This window comes from Hemiscyllium ocellatum, chromosome 7, assembly GCF_020745735.1.
Source record: "Hemiscyllium ocellatum isolate sHemOce1 chromosome 7, sHemOce1.pat.X.cur, whole genome shotgun sequence".
NCBI classification, from domain to species: Eukaryota; Metazoa; Chordata; class Chondrichthyes; order Orectolobiformes; family Hemiscylliidae; genus Hemiscyllium; species Hemiscyllium ocellatum.
The window spans coordinates 27,737,823-27,756,890 of record NC_083407.1 but is presented as its reverse complement, the minus strand read 5'-3'; the positions used below and the strand labels follow the sequence as shown (position 1 = coordinate 27,756,890).

At 36.8% G+C, this 19,068-nt stretch overlaps 1 protein-coding gene across 7 annotated transcripts in view; it reads left to right on the top strand.

Annotated features, from left to right (window-relative positions):
* mbd6 (methyl-CpG binding domain protein 6) overlaps positions 1–18,824 on the top strand; it is a 234,425-nt gene extending 215,601 nt beyond the window's left edge. For 6 of the 7 annotated variants that reach the window (XM_060827102.1, XM_060827100.1, XM_060827099.1 and 3 more), the window contains one exon: positions 17,963–18,824. In XM_060827102.1, coding sequence (XP_060683085.1) covers positions 17,963–18,034 — 72 coding nt within the window. In that variant the 3' untranslated portion in view covers positions 18,035–18,824. Of the gene's footprint in view, positions 1–15,024; positions 15,314–17,962 lie in introns of all 7 variants that reach the window. The other variant, XR_009644846.1, reaches the window with a different exon arrangement.
* Positions 18,825–19,068: the final 244 nt, after the last annotated feature.

Here is a 19,068-nt window from a genome sequence, read left to right as displayed (position 1 = left end):
AGAAAGTGCTGTTTTGTACGGGCCATTATGTCTTGTTTGTTTCAAATTTACATATGAACTAAATCAGCTTAACTTATTTTCTTTTGAAATTAAATTTTGAACAATGTGTACAGGTACTTGGATTTCTGTAAATATATAGTGTGAATAGAATCCACAGTTCTATCTTTATTCTTGACTTCCTTGTTTCATTTCAGAAATATCCTTACACTGAATTTCAACTTTCAGAAAATGTTACGGTTTATAAAACAAGATTGTAACTGATGTGGGGTGGTAGTATTTGGAAGTGGAGAGGTTCATGCTTTTCCATAGTTTGCAAATGACTACATTGTTTGTCCAAACTGGTATATAACAAGTGTGAAGGAAACTGAGTTATTGGCAAATTTCAGGTAAAAGATTGGTTAATAGGTAGCAAACAACAGGCATAAATGGGACATTTTTAAATTGGCAGTTGATAAGTAGTGAAGTGCTGCCATAATCAGTGCTTCCACAGTTTTTTGCACTCTACTCTGCTTCTTCATGTAAGTTATTGATGTAAAGTATGTATATTTGCTGATTATACAAAGCCAATTGTAAGTGTTTGCTTTGAGGAATATATAGGCTGCAAAAAGAGAGAGACAGGCTAAGTTACTCCATATATATTCACAACTGTAGGCCAAGTTCAGCTCTACCTCCATTTATGAATTTGCTGATGATACCTCGGTAGTGGGACGGATCTCAAACAGTGATGAGACACAGTACAGAAAAGGAATAGACAGCTTCGTGGCACTGCAAAGACAACAATCTCTCCCTCAATGTCAGAAAAATAAAGGAACTGGTCATCAACTTCAGGAAGTGGAGTGGAGGACGCACCCCAGTCTGTATCAGTGGTGGTGAGATGGAAGTGGTCGAGAGCTTCAGGTTCTCAGGTGGTGGAGTAAATATCACCACCAATCTATCCTGGCCATATGGAAGCCACAGTCAAGAAAACGCACTAATGCATCTACTTCCTGGGAAGGCTAAGGAAATTCACCATCTCCATAATGATTCTTAGAAACTTTTATAGATGCACCATAGAAACCTTTCTATCCAGATGAATCAGTGTGGTATGACAACTGCTCTGTCCAAGACTGTATGAATTTAGAGTTGTGAGCGCAGCCCAGTTCAACACAAAAGCCAGCCTTCCTTCCATCGTCTACATTTACACTTCCCGCTGCCACAGGAAAGCAGCCAACACAAACAAACACCCCTTCCATCCCAGTTATACTCTCTTCCACCTAACACAAGATGCGAAAGTTTGAAGACATACCAACGGAGTTAAGAACAGCTTCTTATGAGACTTATGAAGGGACTTTTCATATATTAAGAACATAAGAACTAGGAGCAGAAGTAGGCCATATGGCCCTTCAAGCCTGCTCTGCCATTCAATAAAATCATGGCTGATCTCTTTGTGACTTTAGCTCCTCTTACTGGCGCTCTCACCGTAACCCTTAATTCCTTTTCTGTTCAAAGTATATTAGAGTTGATCTTTCTCTGAACCTTCCCTGTGGTTTTAACACACTTCTGCTACCCTGATGTACTTATGTAAGATATGATTTGTGTGGTTAGCATGCAAAACAATTCTTTTCATTGTATCTTGGTACATGTAGCAATAATAAATCAAATCCAAAGTGAGTGGGCAACCAGAGGACAAATGAAGTGTAATATAAAAAAAGTATGAGTTTATTCACTTTGGTCTTTAAAGAAAAACAGAATGGTTTTGAAAAATTATAAAACCTGTAAATGTTGATATGCATAAGGACTTGTTAGAATTGTATGAGATGCACAAAGTAAGCAAGACAAGGAGCTAGGAAGGCAATTGCATGTTGGTGTTTTTTTTGCAAGAGGAATGGAGTACATGGATAAGGAAACAGATGTACAAGTTTTTGATGTGAACACAACTGGAATACTTTGTGCAGCTTTGGCCTCCATATTTAAGGAATCTCTTGGAAGTAGAAGAGATTCACTAAGTTGAACTAGATCGCGATGCAGTGAGAATTGTCATGTGCTGAGAGGCTGAGTAAATTCGCCTGTAAGGTCTGGAGTTGATAACAGATCATATGACCTTTATTGAAGCTTCCAAGATTCTTTAAGGACTTCACACCGTGACCACTGAAAGGTTGTTTCCCCAATCGAAACACTAGGGCACAACTTCAGAACAACAAGCCAATCATTTGGGACTTTAAGGTCAGGAAAAAATGTCTTCACTCAAAAGGTTGTGAATTTTCTCGTTTTCTACACTAGTGCATCATTATGGCTGTTCCATTGTTGAGTCTAAGGGATGAGGTTATCAGATCTTTGCCTTGGGGAGCAGGAAGGTAAGGAAAGCCCAAGATCAGCCATAAATTGTGAAACAAACTCAATAGGCTGTATGCTTTGTCATCTTCTGTTATATTTTCATGCATTATTGGGTTGCCATTCCCACCATGATTCTAAACACTGAAAAGTTGATGGAAGATAGCACCCATTTTGTATTAGTCAATAAAGCACTGTTTAATCTAATTAATCTGCATTAATGATAACTCATGAAAGTAGCAGACTACTTTAGTAAGTGCCAAAAGTAGTTTTATCTTAAATAAAATCTATCTTGAATATTTTATTCTGTACATTAGGTTTTCTTAAATATATAAAAAGTCACTGTTTAACACAGTTTAGATTTATGTAACTCCTCTACATAAAACGCTTCTGAGAAGTTTCATAATTGGAAAGTGTTTCAAAGTACAGTCTAAATTTGAGCTAATGATATTTTCAGGATGCTTGGAGATGCTGTCATAAATAATGATTCAGTTCAGTACAAAAAAAATCATGTCTGTTGAGGATTGATCATTAAATTGAACACGTTGCAAGTGTGAAGTGGACTAGAATGCACACTGATGTATATCACTCAGTCAGCCCAACTTTTATAGTAGAGGCAGCACTGATAATATTGTCAAGATGTAGGCTTCTAAAGATCCATGAAGAACAACGTGCAATACTAAAAATCACCTATTTCCAGAGGTTGATCTTTAAAAGGTGCCAAATCATTTGGATACAAATCATAGCAAGATGCAACCTTCTCCCTACTTCTGCAGGTAACTCCCTGAAGATGTAATAATTGTCAGTTACTTTGAGATTGAATATGAAGATGAAAATATTTTTGTCTTTTGTAACTTTGTTCAAGTTGTATGCATAGAATTTTTATTTTGAATGTAACTTTTAACAGTAAATAAATTTATAATTTGCCATTTACTTATATTTTGTTCAACCCTGTATACATCAAATGGCATATACATGGTGAGTTATTTCTCACCCCCATTATTTCTCTAAATTGTTTCAAAACTATACATTGTGTCAGTGAAGCTTTCATCAGTCTTGGAAAAGCAAACTATCAGTTTTGATAATTAATGATGTTCCATTACTGTGAGAGATGCATATTCAAATCTAGTTCTCTCCATACAAAATTCAAAATGTTATGATACTTTTTTTGAGAGAGAGATTCCTTTAACTGCCAATTTTTGTTTAACAACCAGAGGACACATTTGGATTGTATCTGATTTCAAGTTCTGAACTTACACTGTTGCATTGCACATTTTATTTTGCTTCAGTCCTGAAACCATTATGGACAGCCCAAGACCAAAGAATACCTCTCTGAAAGTCACTTAAATTCCTAGAAGTTGAATGAATCTTATTGAGTTTAGTCTGTTAAATAATTGTAGCTGAAGTAAAATGTTCTTCAGTCTGTCAAATGTATAATTAAATATGAGCAGTTTACAGTGCCAAAACAAGTTGAATCTGCAAAACCTTTCAAATGTGGGACTAACTAAAATTGCTGACAGGATATGGGGACAAATGGAATTTATGTCACAGTAAGATTGTGCTTATACGATATTTGGATGTTCATTCCTGGGAAGTTGCTAACGAGATCGGATGTGCCATTGGCATTTGCTTTCCTGGGCCATGAACCAGTTACTGAGCAATCAAAACTTTGTGATTTGCAGAAAAATATTATGATTAACCTGATCACTTACATCATTTAAGAACAATACATGAGAGTTTTGGTTGTCATTATACTGAGTTTATGTTGGAAGTTATGCCATTCTCGGTTTTAGGAGTGCTTGACTGTGTATGTGATCAGTGTTTTTTCTGACTTGGGAGAGTACTCATTGCAAGCACTAAAAGAGGACGCCTCTTCTTTAATTAGATTTCAGCACAGATTTGTTGAATGAATTAAAAAACAAATCTCTGAGCAACAGGTAGCTAAGCAAAAGTGTATGTTTTAGCGTATCAATCCAGAAATTAATCTGTTACAGTAACTAAATAAAATTATTCCAAGAGTTTTGATTCCAGTATTCTGCCTAAAAATCCATTGTGTGAATTGTTTCAAGGAAATATTCCTGACAGTACTTTAATTTCCAAGTTTTTTCCAAGTATACAGCTCCTTAATTTGTCCTATTGATGCCAATTTGAAGAAGTCAGGTAACCTATCCTGAACCACCTGGACTCCCAGTGGTTGTTTTACTTCAAGTGAAAGATCACATTTCTCCAGTTATTTACCATACAATATTTAGTACCCTGATGCTAGAGATTCTTTTGACTTGTTATATGCTTACCTTTCCAAATTTGATTGTGTTTTGTTGGTTAGAAGTGGGCAATCCGCGCTCTAACAGCGCGATAGAATTGAACTTGAGTTCTTTCAACTTGGTCTATATTTCAAATGTAACTCAACATTCTATTTGCTTTGATTGCTACTTAACAACCCAACATACTTAGCATCAAATCCGTTAATACTCTGTTCCTAAATGTGTTTTGCTGTTTGTTTAACACTGTGTAGCTAGAGGACAAATGATACCCAGTTTTTTTTTTGTCCAATAATATTTGCACTTATCCGTATAGTTTCAAGTATTACTTCTGCACACCATTTCATTAGCTCCTTGCATTCTTCAAGATTGTTGTCAGTATTGACACACTCCTATTCAATATTTTAAATGCAGAATATATAATCACAAGTAATCGTGATTTCAAACTCAGTGCTTAAGGGATTATAATAACACTGTCATAAACTTTCTAAAATGAAGCTAGAGACATTTTCTAGCCCATTTTTTGAAAGAATAACAATAAAATCGATGAGGGCATTTTTGATTTAATGACCAGTAACATGTTTTGGAAAATCAAGGCTGTGATATTGCTTTTTTGAAAATCTGTTCTGAAGATTTCATTTGGAAGTGAAAGGTTGGTCAGAAGCCTGTTTGTATCAGCTATCATTGTAAGCAGATCACCCGATGGTTTAGTCGGCAAGATGACAGTGTGAAACTCTACCAAGCTATGTGGATTACAATGGCACAAGTTTGATTTACAATGTGGTTTACTCTGTATGGGAGTTCATGGCTGGCTCTGCATGGGACAGGAATCAGCTCTGGTCTTTGGATCCCTGCTGGAGTTCAGTGGGTATCTTTTGAGCAACATGGGCTATGGTGCGATTTGTAGTTGAATCCGACAGAACATCTGACAAGACCATTTTTAACATTGAAAGTATCTAGCTCCCTTTTTTATAGATATTTTCTAATCAATATGTTCAGATGTTATCGTGTGCCTCTGGTGGACCTGATCCCAGGTCTCCTAGCTCTGAAGTAGGGACACTACCCATGCACTTTAACAGCCCAAGAATTTGCTGTATGAGATTATTGGAATTAGGTTGAGCTGTTATAGACCTCTCATCAGAACTTGTAATTTGCAATTTAGGCTCACTTTATGGGCGGTAGGCTTTGAACGAAACAAGGTATGAAACGAACACAGGATGGAGGAAGCTAATTAAAATGAATTCCAAATAGTTTATTTCCGTAACTCTTCTCATTATTTTCTTGAAAAATCTGCAGTTCTGGATTTCATCAGATCACTAGCCTGTATACTAAATATCCATATTTCACTTTTTTAGGGGTGAGTCCATGAGACAGTTTCCTCATTAAGATTAGATTGGATTCTCTACAGTGTGGAAACAGGCCCTTCAGCCCAACAAGTCCACACCGCCCTTCCGAAGAGAAACCCACCCGTACCCATGACTAATGTATCTAACACTGAGCAATTTAGCGTGGCCAATTCACCTGACCTGCACATCTTTGTGATTGTGGGAGGAAACTGGAGCACCAGGAGGAAACCCACGCAGACACGGGGAGAATGTGCAAACTCCACCCAAGCGGGAATTGAACCCAAGACCCTGATGCTGTGAGGTAGCAGTGCTAACCACTGAGCCAGCTGTCCCCCACATTAAGCACAGGCTTTTAAAGGAACATGTTAATTTCTTGAGTAAAATGTGCGAATAAATGTATCATTTTTTCTAATTTTATTTCTTGTCCTACCCAGTTATCAATTTTCACAGTTGACAAATCTAATAGAGGGAAGTTTACATATCTGCACTTTTATCTTTAATTGTCTGCCTGTATGCAAACAGCAAGATAATTTTTTTTAAAAAGGGGCCTCATTGTAACAAATCTAATACGAAGTTCTATAAATAAGGTAAATAATAATATTGCTTTGAGACCCAGATCAGTAGAGGAAGAGGCTGTAAGTTTGAATTAGTAAATTGGGAGTTGTAGTCTTTACTCAAATAGTTAGAAGAATAGATTAAGTATTATAAATTAAGGTCATGGAATCTGGCAGAAGTTCAAAGTGTGGTCAGTGTTGAGCTGGGTGAGTTTCAGTTAAGTTCAATATATGGAATTGATGACCTTGACTTATACACTAGACATTCTGGTCGTTATGTCAATTCAAGCTTTTCTTACTATAGAATTTAATATTGTAAAACAGTTTCACAAATACCTGGGCTTATCCTTTTGATGTCTTCTCAAGAGTCCTTGCACTCACCTCACAGATTATGTTTTCAACTAGCATTGTGTCAGCATTAAATTTGATGTTGGTCTGGGTCATGTGATATCTCAGTATGTAGTGTACCTCGAGAAAATCTAATGATATCATCACTGCATTTGAGCAGGAGAATCAAGGTCTTGGACTCTGTCTTAACTGATACCTTTGAAGCATTGAGACACTGATGAAAGTATGCTACAGTTTATAACCAGATGCTTAATGTCAGCCACAGTCACAGAAGTATCTTTAATAATGTGTCACCGGGAGCAGTCATAAACATCTGTAGAATCTTTTAGGAGCACATTATCCACGTCTTGTTCTTAAGTTTACAGGAGCTAAGATAAGCATTTTCACATCAGCTACAAATATCCTGCTTAGAGGCAAAGCCCACACCTTGGTGGGAGTTCATCAGCAGCACTGATCATTTATAAAAGCTTATTCTTACTGGTAGACTTGGCAACTTCATCAGCTGGCAATAGTCTTGGATATTAAATCATTTGGAGAACTGGCACTAACACTTTTTGCATGTAAGGATCTGTAAATTGATCAACCAGAATGCTTAAAATCGAAGTCCTGTCTAGCTACAAAACCTTTTTCTGAAAAAAAAATGAACTGACAGCCTGCTTTCCATTGTAACATTTTAAAGAGATCAATCAGAGCATTCTTACAGCATGGAAATGTAGCTCTCCTCAATGAAATACAACTTTTAAAATATGACAAAGCAGTTTTTTGAAGTAACTAGGCGTACCTGTGAACAGACACCATTCTGTGCTTTCAGATAGGGAGACAATGCAAAGGGAAGCCCCCTCGATGCTATTATTTCTACTTTGTGGTCTCATTATCTAGTGATACAAACCCGTAGCAGCAGGTTTCTATTCATAAAGGCATTATTCCTAAAGCCCAGTATGAGCAGCAAAAATAAAAATAATGGAACAGCAGAAACAAAGCAAAGCTAATCAAGTAAAAGAAAGAAATAAATGCTACTTAAAAAGAAAATCAAAGGTCTTCAAAAGAAAATGGAAGATGAGCACTTAATTATGTGTTGGGCAGTATATTATACCTTTGCTGACTCACTGACATTCAATCAACAACTGCACCTTTATTTTACAGATCAAGTGTTCAATGAATCTAAAAAAGACTTAGTCTTGCTTGCCATTGTCAAGGAAATGCTTCACATAATTAATACATTTGGCTTTTCTGATGATCCAAAAATAATTTTGGAGGGAACTTAAAGACCAACTCAAAATAAGAATTAGCTTCAAGCTTTAAGAGTCCAACTCCTGTCCTGTCGATAGAAGCCTTAAGAGTCATGCAAAGTGCGAGTGTTTTTTCTCAGGAGAAGAGGTTTCAGGGAAGTTCATCAAATTTGTAATTGCCTCTACACTGATTAAAGTCTTCACAAAAGATCATCTGGGAAAGAGTCTTACCATTGACACATTACTTGAAGATAGATGCAAGCATGAAGCCACTGTGGCAGACCAACAGCCGTTGCTTTGACCAGCAATATGCACCAATCTAAACTAACGATATATAATAGAGGCAGCTTGTACTACTGACCCAAAAACTTTGCAGCTTCTCATGCGTAAGCATGTGATTCCCAGGGACATTAGGCGTGCATGTGCAAGAAATTTGTTTCCAAAGCCCAAGCCAGACTCAAGAACAAAATGCCGGCTGACCAACAAAATTGGACAACACAACACTGGCAGCAACGAACATCACAAGAATGATGTTTTACATTGTAAACAATGAATTACGTAGTGAACCAAGTAAAAATCAAATTTGAAGATGACCAAGCCTTACATGTTGACCCCTCTCACTATATGTTGTAAATTCTTGACCAACTATTGACATCCTGTGTTCTGAAAAGGCACATTTAATGCATCACACGGTCCATGCATTGGCAGAATCCTGCTGCAGTCCTATCCAAACTTAGCATGGCCTCTCAAAATCATCTACCTGATAGGGACCATCAGTCTGGCAGTGACCGGCGTTCAAGTAGACACAGATCCCAGTGTAATCTTAATTGATATGATTCAAACGCACCTACTGTGTAGAACAGAATCCATGCGATGCAGTCAACCCAGTTGGAAGTTGAAGATATTGCCAATGTTGATATATTACAGTTTGACCTGAGCTGGTCTGTACAGTCCCAATCAGCAATTACTGAAGATGAGCAATTACAAGAGTTGCGAAAGTCTATTATCCACAAATAGCCCAACAGCATTTCAAAAATAGCTGAGAACATTTATTCGTTTGGGCATGACATGTATATCATGACATATCCTAAAACCAAAAGTATTCTAGTGAGCATATTGTCACAATTTTAAGTTGGGGAGATGTGTATGGAGCACAAAAGAAGACTATTGCATGAATCCATGTACTGGCCAGGGACGAAATAAGTTTTCAATGACTCAAAGATGCATGTCAAATATTCCAACCCCAGCAGAAGGAGCCTGTACATCCGCATGATGTCCACACCTTGTACAAAAACAGCAACAGATGTGTTGAAACAGCATGGGCAAGTTGACTTCCTTGATGTAATGACCAATTATTTCTCCAAATTTCTCATTGGTTTACAGCATAGCAATGATGTGGAGATACCAGTGTTGGACTGGGATGGACAATGTCAGAAGTCACACAACACCAGGTTACAGTCCAACAGGTTTATTTGAAATCACAAGCTTTGGGAGTCTTGCCCCTTCATGAAGTGAAGTGCTTCTCTCTCTCTTCACCTGATGAAGTGGCTACACTCTCAAAGCTTGTGATTTCAAATAAACCTGTTGGACTATAACCTGGCATTCTGTGACTTCTGACTTTATATCATAGCAACACAATGAGCGCAACCATCCCTGATGTGATAACCATAATCTTCAGTTAATTTGAGGTCCTGGAATGGATCTTGTCTTACAATAGACTGCAGTTTAGTGACGAACCATTTTAAGGCATGCCAAGTGGCAGTGACCCACATCTCACCATCATTCCATGATCCTCTAGCAGAATGCATGGTATGGACTAGCAAATCAATGATTATCAAATGTCAAGCAACACAGCAAGATTTTCTTTCATTTCCATGCATCTCCAGTAGAGACCATCCTTGGTAAAACTTTTCTCAGAAAATAAGTGTGAATGGTTTTGCCCAGTAATCAATTATCTAATTATCTGAGACCTGGACATTGTTCTTCAAAGACAGAGAAGAATGAAAAAAGACATGTAAATGATTAGCAACTGGAGAACCACCACAACTGCACACTGGGCAGATAGTCAGATATACAAATACTTGAATTTCAGTAAGGTTTTCTAGAATATGCAACTAGCCCGACTATATTATTACATTTCATGGCACTATATTGAGAAGGAATAAAAACCAGCTCAGATAAATATTTATCCTGCCAATCATGCATGAACAGAATGAGGATGAAACGTCTGTCTGATGATGATGATGAGTAGTAACAACCAGGCGTAACCAAGCAAAACACAGACCTCTCTGGCTGGGTATGTGATCATTAGATCAAGATGCATCGTCAAACCTGCGAAGCATTATACTGGCATTTGAAATGTTAAACTCTTCTATCTATTTGTATAATTTATCAAATTGTGTGCAGGCATATGATATCTGTTTGAGATTTTTAAAATATTTGAGAAATAAAGGGTTTTTATGTTACATTTTGTGGTTGTATACCTTTGAGATGCTCATGATCCTGCTATTGTATCATAGCATGCAACACCTAGTGTATAAAGATCTCCAACTCCATTTAACTGCGTCCAGTGAAGTATGATATGCTCTTGAAGCATAAGTTTGAGACTGAGTGGCTTAATATTCACCCAGACACTGAGTACCTCTGACTGCTTATATCAGGAGCTCTAAGAAACACCTGTTAAGTCTTTCAATGCTACGTTTTAAGCAGAAATCTTTATCCTTTACAGGATAACTTCTTGTGAATAAGCAAAAGTATATAAATTATAATTAAAAGGTAGTTCTATATTTTTTATGGCACAAAGAGACCCTTTAGTCCACCTTGTCCGTAGTGGTCATTAAACACATCTTTCTAATCCCATTTTCCAACCTTTGGGCCTGAAATACTGTGCATTTCAAATATTAATCTAAATAGTTCTCATGCCTTGTGGTTTCCTGCCACTTATCACCCTTTCAAGTACTGAGTTCCAGATACTCTAATCAATCTGGATAGAAAGATTTTTCTTCACATCTCCTCTACATCACTTGCTCCTTGCCTTAAAACTGTGTCCCATGGTTATTGCCCCCTTTACTAAAGGGATTTTGATTTTTCTATTTGCCCTATGTCCCACAAAACTTTGTACACCTCAATCAGCAATCTCTAAGGAAAACATCCCAATGTATCTAGAAGTCTTGCAGCATCTATGGAGAGAAAGTAGAGTTAACATTGAGTTTTTGAAGAGTCACCAGACTTGAAATGTTAACTCTGCTTTCTCCCAATAGATGCTGACAGATCTGCTGAGTTGCGCCAGGAATTTGTTTTTGTTCCAGATTTCCAGCACTGCAGAATTAACAGTGAAATAGCAATTTAGTATTGGGAAAATTAATCTCCATTTGATTTGAGAGTAATCTCATTAAGTGGATCGTTTAAAGGTAATAGTTGAATAGCATTTTATCAGTTTATATCCCTCAAATTATCTCTCAATTTTGATCAATTTTTGCTGATTTTAAACCAAATTAAATTTTAAATTAAATTACTTTTTTTCCAAAAAAATTGAATCAAATGGTATAAAAAGCTCCATGTTATAACAACAAAGTGCTGGAAAAACTCAGCCCCACAGCATCTGTGGAGGAAGAAACAGAGTTAACACATTTTACTCCAATTTTTCTTAAAGAATGAAGTGGGCTGGAAACCGATGTTCTTTATGCTGTTGACAAGGAAGCAAATTGATCAAAAGGTAACCATTGCCCAGAGCAAATGACAAAAGTGATATAGGTAGTTCAGGAATTATCTCAATGCAAAATGGATGACACTGATAGATGTGAATAGTCAAAAAGGCACCAAGCCCATGCACATAAGGAGGGTGGTGTAATCAAAATGGAATACGATGTTCGTGCTCTAAAATTGTTGAACCTGATGCAGAACCCTAAAATCTGTGAAGTGCCAAAGTGGAAAATGTGTTGCCATTGGTTGAGCTTACGTTAGCTTCACACAAGTGCTGCATCAGACAGAGGGCAAAACTTTTAGCATGAGCAAGATTGAAAAGTGTGAACATTGGGAGTCATTCTCGCAGACTCACTGGTGATGTTCCACTAAACTGTCACCCTGTCTGCATTTGGTCCCACCAGTGTAGAGAATACCATGCTGTGGAATGTTCCCTGTAGAGTGTTGAAAAGGGAAGAATAAGCTTTGTTTTCCAGTGACATTCTTCAGGAGATGGCAGAAATCTCCGCCATTAATGCAACCCTGGCAGAATGCTACCACCAAACACATCATCTGTCCCTTCTCACTGTTCCATCTGTAATACTCTAGTTCATTTTTCTGACACTTTCTCACCCTCCCTTCCAACATAACCTTCCCTAGCCATCATACAAGGTATAAAACTTTCCCTTTTACTTTTTCTCACTCTCCAAGATCCCATACATACTTTCCAACTGAAATGATGATTTATTTTTCTACGACTTTGTCTAGTCTATTAGATTTAGCGCACACATTGCCTTTATTTGGCAAAATGAAATGGAGACTGGGTGACTGCATCACAGAACACCTCTACCCCAACTGTAAACAGGGACAGCACAGTGGTTAGCACTATTGCTTCACAATGCCAGGGCCTCAGATTCAATTCCATCCTCGCTTGGCTGTCTGTGTGGTGTTTGCACGTTCCCCGTTTATTTGCATGGGTTTACTTCCAAAGTCCGCAGACATGCAAGTTAGGTGAACTGGCCAAGCTAAATTGTCTCATAGACTTCAGGGATGTGCAGGCAAGGTGGGTTAACCCTGGTAAGTGTGAGGTTATGGGGATGCTCTTCGGAGGGTCAATGCAGACCAAATGGCTGAATGGCCTATTTCTGCACTGTAGAGATTATATGATAAATGAATTATCCTGTCCTTCCTATTGCATGCCATGTCAATGCACCATCTTGCTCTTGCACTTATCTTCCCTGGACTTGCTGCAGTGCTCCAATGAAGGCCAATGCAAGCTGGAGGGACAGCACGTCATTTTATGCTCAGGTACTTTACAACCTTCAGCACTCAACATTGAGTTCAACAACATCAGAGCATGAACACTGTTCCTCATTTTGGTGACTCCACCCCTTCCCGTGTCTTGTGTGTAGGTTTGCTGTCAGCAAAGCCAAACTACTTTCACTATTCACTCCTATCATGAACACTTATTTTGCATCAAGATCACTCCTTTAGTACCATTAGCAATGCTTTGGGCAGGCTCACCATCTATACCACTCCCCCCCCCCCCCCCCCCTTTCAACTTTGTAAAAGGCTTCATTTTCCAGCCCTCTTTGGTCGAGAAGAGGAGTAATTAGACTCGAAGCATTTACTCTGATTCTCTGTCCATGTATGCTGCCAGACCTATTGACTTTTTCCAGTACATTGTTTTTATTTCAGATCTCCAGTATCTGCACTATCTTACCAATGTTTGAACTTTATGTGGATTTCACAGTTACTTCTGTGAAAACTAAATCCTGCTCAGATAATCTGTTCACTATGATTTTCTCTAACTACAAATATTAAAAAGGCAAAATTCAACAACAGTACATTTTGGCAGGTCTTTGGCATATCCCATCCATGTATCCTTTTAATGAGATACATGTCGGACTCAACATCACATTTAAATATCAGAAGTTAAATTCTTTGAGTCTTCAACACAGATTTCTGCTGAATTCAATCATGTGTGTTTGATTCTAATAAGTCTTTAGATTATAATAGCAGTTTATTTAATTAATAAACAACTCTTCCCTTCCCCCCCGCCCCCCCAAAAAAGAGATTTTCTGAGTTCAATTTTGTTCTCTGAAGATTTTATTACATATACTTCCATCCAATGTGATTCTTGCACAAACTTTGAAAAGGGTTCAAAATGAGCAATGGGGTTTATGAAGAGTAACTGTTTTCTTCAAAAGTTGAATAAACTGATCTGAAAAATGTTTAAAAATGTAATACAAACGTAAATAAGAGGAGCAGAAAAGGTCTGTTCTTCTGGCTTCTCTTTGTTCCACATATGCCACTTAGAGATAGATGTAGAATGGGCATTCAACAATGGTAGTTACGGCCATTCAGCTGATTGTGCTGTGTTGTGCTAGCTCTCTGCAAGAGTAACTGTCCATTCTCTCTTCCTTTAATGAACAGGATAAAATGTCTGTAAATGTAAGTCATTAGTATTCTGTGACTTGAGAAAGCAGTGAAATATTAGCAGGAACATTGCCCAATTTATTTGGAGCATTGCCTAGCAACAATGTGAGTTTCTCAGTAACTTTTACCTTTGAATATCTACTTGGTATAGTCACGGTGAGTTTAACCTATTCTAGGCATGTTTAAGGAAGGCAACACTTGAAATTTGGGTGTAAATGAAGATCAAAAATTAATATGCCAGGGAGCATTAAAAAAAACTAATAGTTTGAAATCAATTGAGCTATTATAACTATTCAGTTCAAGTTTGTCATTAATCCTCTTTCCCAGGATTATTACATCTTAGATCATCAATCTTCAACTGGTTTATACTTTTTGAAAGTGTGAGCCATGTTTCAAAAATATTGCCAAAAAGTAAATGCAATTTTATTAAATTACTTTGTCCTATTTTTAATACAATTCATGTTTCTACATTGAAATCTGAAAGTATTTGACCAACTTTCCACTTAGTTCAGATGGTGTTCCGAACAATTGTTCTCTGGTTCTAAACCAGTCTCTTCTTTAGCCTTGTATATTTGATATTTATAGGAGGATAGGTTCATAAGACATGTATAGGTATTACGAAATTTTCTCCATAAATAGCAACCTTGCCATACGTCAGTTTCAGACATTTCTTTATATCAGGAACTGGCTATGTTGTACTGACTGACAAATTGTTGAAACTGAGAAAGCAGCAAGTTGTGATCCTAGAACTGGCTGTGTACTAACAGTGTACACACACACAAATAGTTTGCGATCCTGAAGCGGGTTTCCTGAATTGTAGTTGAATTTCAACTTACTGCGTTCTCTGCTTCTTCAGGTTGTGAGCCTGACCTGAATCGAACTGCCTACCTTGAGAAAAAAAGACCCTGCTCCCGAGACGCTTTCCTGTAGCTGAACTGAAATGAACGCTTTTAAGAAGTATATTTAAGAGATTCAGTGTGCAGACAGAGATTAAGTGCATTATGACTCTGACAACGATTACCATTGATTTGTGAAGCACAATCCGCTGTTCCTTCTGGGCTAAACGATCAAAGATTAGCACTTGGATTTTCACTATGTGAAAGCAGTATTGTCATAATGGGAATGTTATTCCATTCAGTTACATGGTAAGTGAATTGGAACATTGGAAATGTTTCAGTATAAATGGAGAATACCACAGCTACTGGCGTGAAACATACTGAGAGTGCAATTAAGAAAAACAAAGCCAAAAATGTACTCTGTTTCGTCCATAAACTGGAAGCATTGCATCACACTGGCAGCTGTGGAATATGCTATTTATACAGTGAAAACTTTTGAGAAATGTTTTGAGTTGAAATTTTAAAGCACATACTTAGCTTCCATTGTTGGAATCTAGCATGTGTTATTAATGGTATGTTGCTGATGTTCTTCATTCATTTTGACCCATAACATCTCAATGTCGTGAGCTTTACTCAATGATAATCATGTTCAAGATTGAGAAGTGAGATCCACAGTACTAAACAAAACAAAATACTTTAGAATAATAAAGCAATTGCACATATTTTGCACTATATTGACAGTTGGGTCTTAACCTATACATAAAGGACAGCTTTCCTTGTTTTTGGTTGGTACTTGCTTTCTGTATTGTTCAGGTGTTGGAATATGATCAAGAGACTTGAGTGATTCCAGCAGTCTTCAAACAATTGGTTTATGACTTTATTGAAATTTCAGATTTCAATTTGAAGATTGAAAAGGTGAACTAAGGATCTAGAGTAGGCCATTTGGTCCTTTTGAGTCTCCTCCGCAATTCAATATGATCATGACTGATCTGGTTGTGGTCTCAACTCCAAATTCCTGTCTACTCCATAACCCTTTACTCCCATATCTATCAAAAATCTAATTCTACCTTCTAATAAACTTAATGGTCAAGTCTCCACTACTTTCCACGGGAAACAAATTCCACGTACAAGCAGGTATGAGAGGGGAAAAAAACACTCATCTCTGTTTTATTCTAACAATGCATTCATCTCTAGTTCTTCTAATTCCCTCAGGTATATATCTGATATTTTGTTCATACCGCTACCATAGCAAAACCAAGAAACTCAAGAAAGCATGTTAAAATTACATAAAGCCCTGCATATGAAACATTAAAAAACAGGAACCTTGCCTTAATCAAAAACAAGCCATTTTCCTCTGGGCCCCATTCATGTCGCAATTACAGCATTTTCAGTTCACATGTCTTACAGTTGCTGTTTGTGCATTGGACTTGATCTGTATTAGTAGTGACAAACATCTTTGTCATTGTAGGATCTACGGTTGGCTAATCCAGCAGAATTTTCAACCTTGGTCAGAAATGTATCAGCTTGATCACCAACCCAATTTAGGTCACAATGGCAGTCTAGATTGTGTATTTATTACTGAGGGAGTGTTGCATTATTCATGGTGCATTTCTTCAGATGACATGCTGAAGCAAAGACTCTTCTGCCTCTTCCAGTGGCTTATTTGCATACTAAAGGTCAGTGGAAGTATATCACGTGGGATAGTCAATATTCCATCCTTAATCAATGCCACCAAAAACAAGATAGCATGACATACTTCTTGTTATTGTTTGCAAGATCTCTGTTTGTAAAATGATTGCTGCCTTTACCAACATAACTAGCAATGCCTCAAAATTAATTCATTATTTTGAGATGTTTGAGACATTATAACTAAATGTGAATTTTCATTCTTTACCTCTATCCTTTGTTCACATACATCTCAACATACATTTTTGAAAAAGAATGTGCATTTATATAGCATCTTTCACAAAACCAAAGCACCCATTTCCTTTGTGCCAGTAGGTCTGTTTGCTTTAGACTAACAATGATGTTGCTTCCAGAAATTGAAGTTCACTGTGGACTGAGTGAATACATTGTTTTAACTCTTTGAAATGAATCATATGAATTAAATTGGAAGAACTCTACACACATTTCTTTGTTGCTAATTGAAACTAGAACAGTAGTATATATAGAATACCTAGCTAGCTACTAGTGAAAATCTTCCATACACTGTTTATTCTTTACTGCCAATTTGTGACTTGATACCTTTAAGTTAAATGAAGTAATTTGTTTAAAGTACAAGTATCCTTTAAATATTTGAATCCTGGTAAGTATCAGATATCCAAGATTTGTTATGCTTGGGTCAAGATTTCTATCTACTGAATTAAAGAAGCCAATGTACAGACTTCTTATTCCACATTCCAGGCAGCAATTCAAATATAATCTTGAAAAAAATATAGATTGCACTTAATTAAAAATAAAGTAAAAAATATAAATCTAACATGTAATTTCAATTTTACGATAATTGAGAAACCTGTTTTATGCTTGGATCGGGAACTTGTACTCTGGTGTTATACTATGATTGAGAAATATATTCACTGGGGAATTATTTGTTGCAGAATTTTGGAATTTTATGCTTCAATCAGGTACGTGTTGTCAAATCTATTCTCATCTTGAAATGTAGGAAAAGGATAGAATTTGAGACTAATTTTGACAGTTCACGCATCTTAGACCTACATTATACCTGCGTTGGGATTGGTTGAAAGTAAACTATTGATTCAATGTTTTCTGTTTTTGAGAACAACTTTGGATGCACAAAGACTGATTACAGTGCTAAGATGATTTCAATAGTCTCGGCATGCAAGTAATTCTTTTTCAACAGTCATACAGTATATATTTGTATCTTAGCTTGTTAAATTTTATTCAAGAAATTGGCAGCGTTTCAGTGGCCTAATCTGTACTACAATTTACATTTTGTAGGTACACCAGACACCTCAGAAGGACAGACAAGTCAAGTCACCAAAAGCCAAGAGACGAAAAATCTCTAGATAACGTTCAATGTCTTCATCACTGATGTAGTTATAGGGTTGAACTGTGTGTATATAGAGTCTTATGCTACAAGGTGCTATGGAACTGTGGTACAGTGTTTCTTCAATAATGAGCAAAATTATATGCTGGATAGCTCATCAGAAACCTTGTGAGATCATGGTTACAGTCTATCTACTGCTTGCCTACGAAGTGACATTTTCTACAGTACTAAAAGATCAAGAATATCAAAAACTGAACAGTCCAAATGTTTCTGAATTTTCATTGTGTATATAGATATGCAAAATTTCATGGTAATATCAAATTGTAAATACTGTATAAAGTTGTCATGTACAAGCATACTTAATGCACAGTTTATCTTGTACAAAATAGTGTACAAAATTCTTTGGTTTCTATTTACACATACAAGAGACTACCAGTGTAAAGAGGATAAATAAAAATGCCGCTTAAAGCTTTTATATGCAAGATGCTGTTTTTGTACTTAACAGCAGATGAGGCATGGTTATGTGATAACTTAATTATGGCAGACACTTCACACCGCCAATGTTCATTTCTTTCTGTTTGAAACTGTCTTTTGTGCAATGGCATGGAGGTCTCTACAGTCCCACATGCAAACTCCATGTAAAATGAAGATTTTCTTTTCCCCTCCACTTTTTTCCCATTCTAAATTGATGCGTTCTGTTTTGATGGTATTGGTGTCTGTGTTTTCTTATCAATCAGCTTTTCTGCTATTTTATGTCAAAAAATGTTTTATTCATCAAAGGTGCGTGCTTTTATATTTAATTTTGCCTTTCTTTGCTTTACTCCTAAACTGTCTTGTAATGATCAACTTTGCTCTTTGTTTTGACATTTATCTAATTGTTTTGTATTTTCTCACATGTATACTTTACATTAGTAGTATATGTAAAGTATTTTGTGCACTTGATTTTAATTGGTTGATGGCATTTATGTGGGTGATAGGAGTAGTTTGTTCCAGTCCATGCAAATTCTCTTTAGGGTTTTATGGTTTCATGTAAAGAACACTAATTGTAAATATTGTG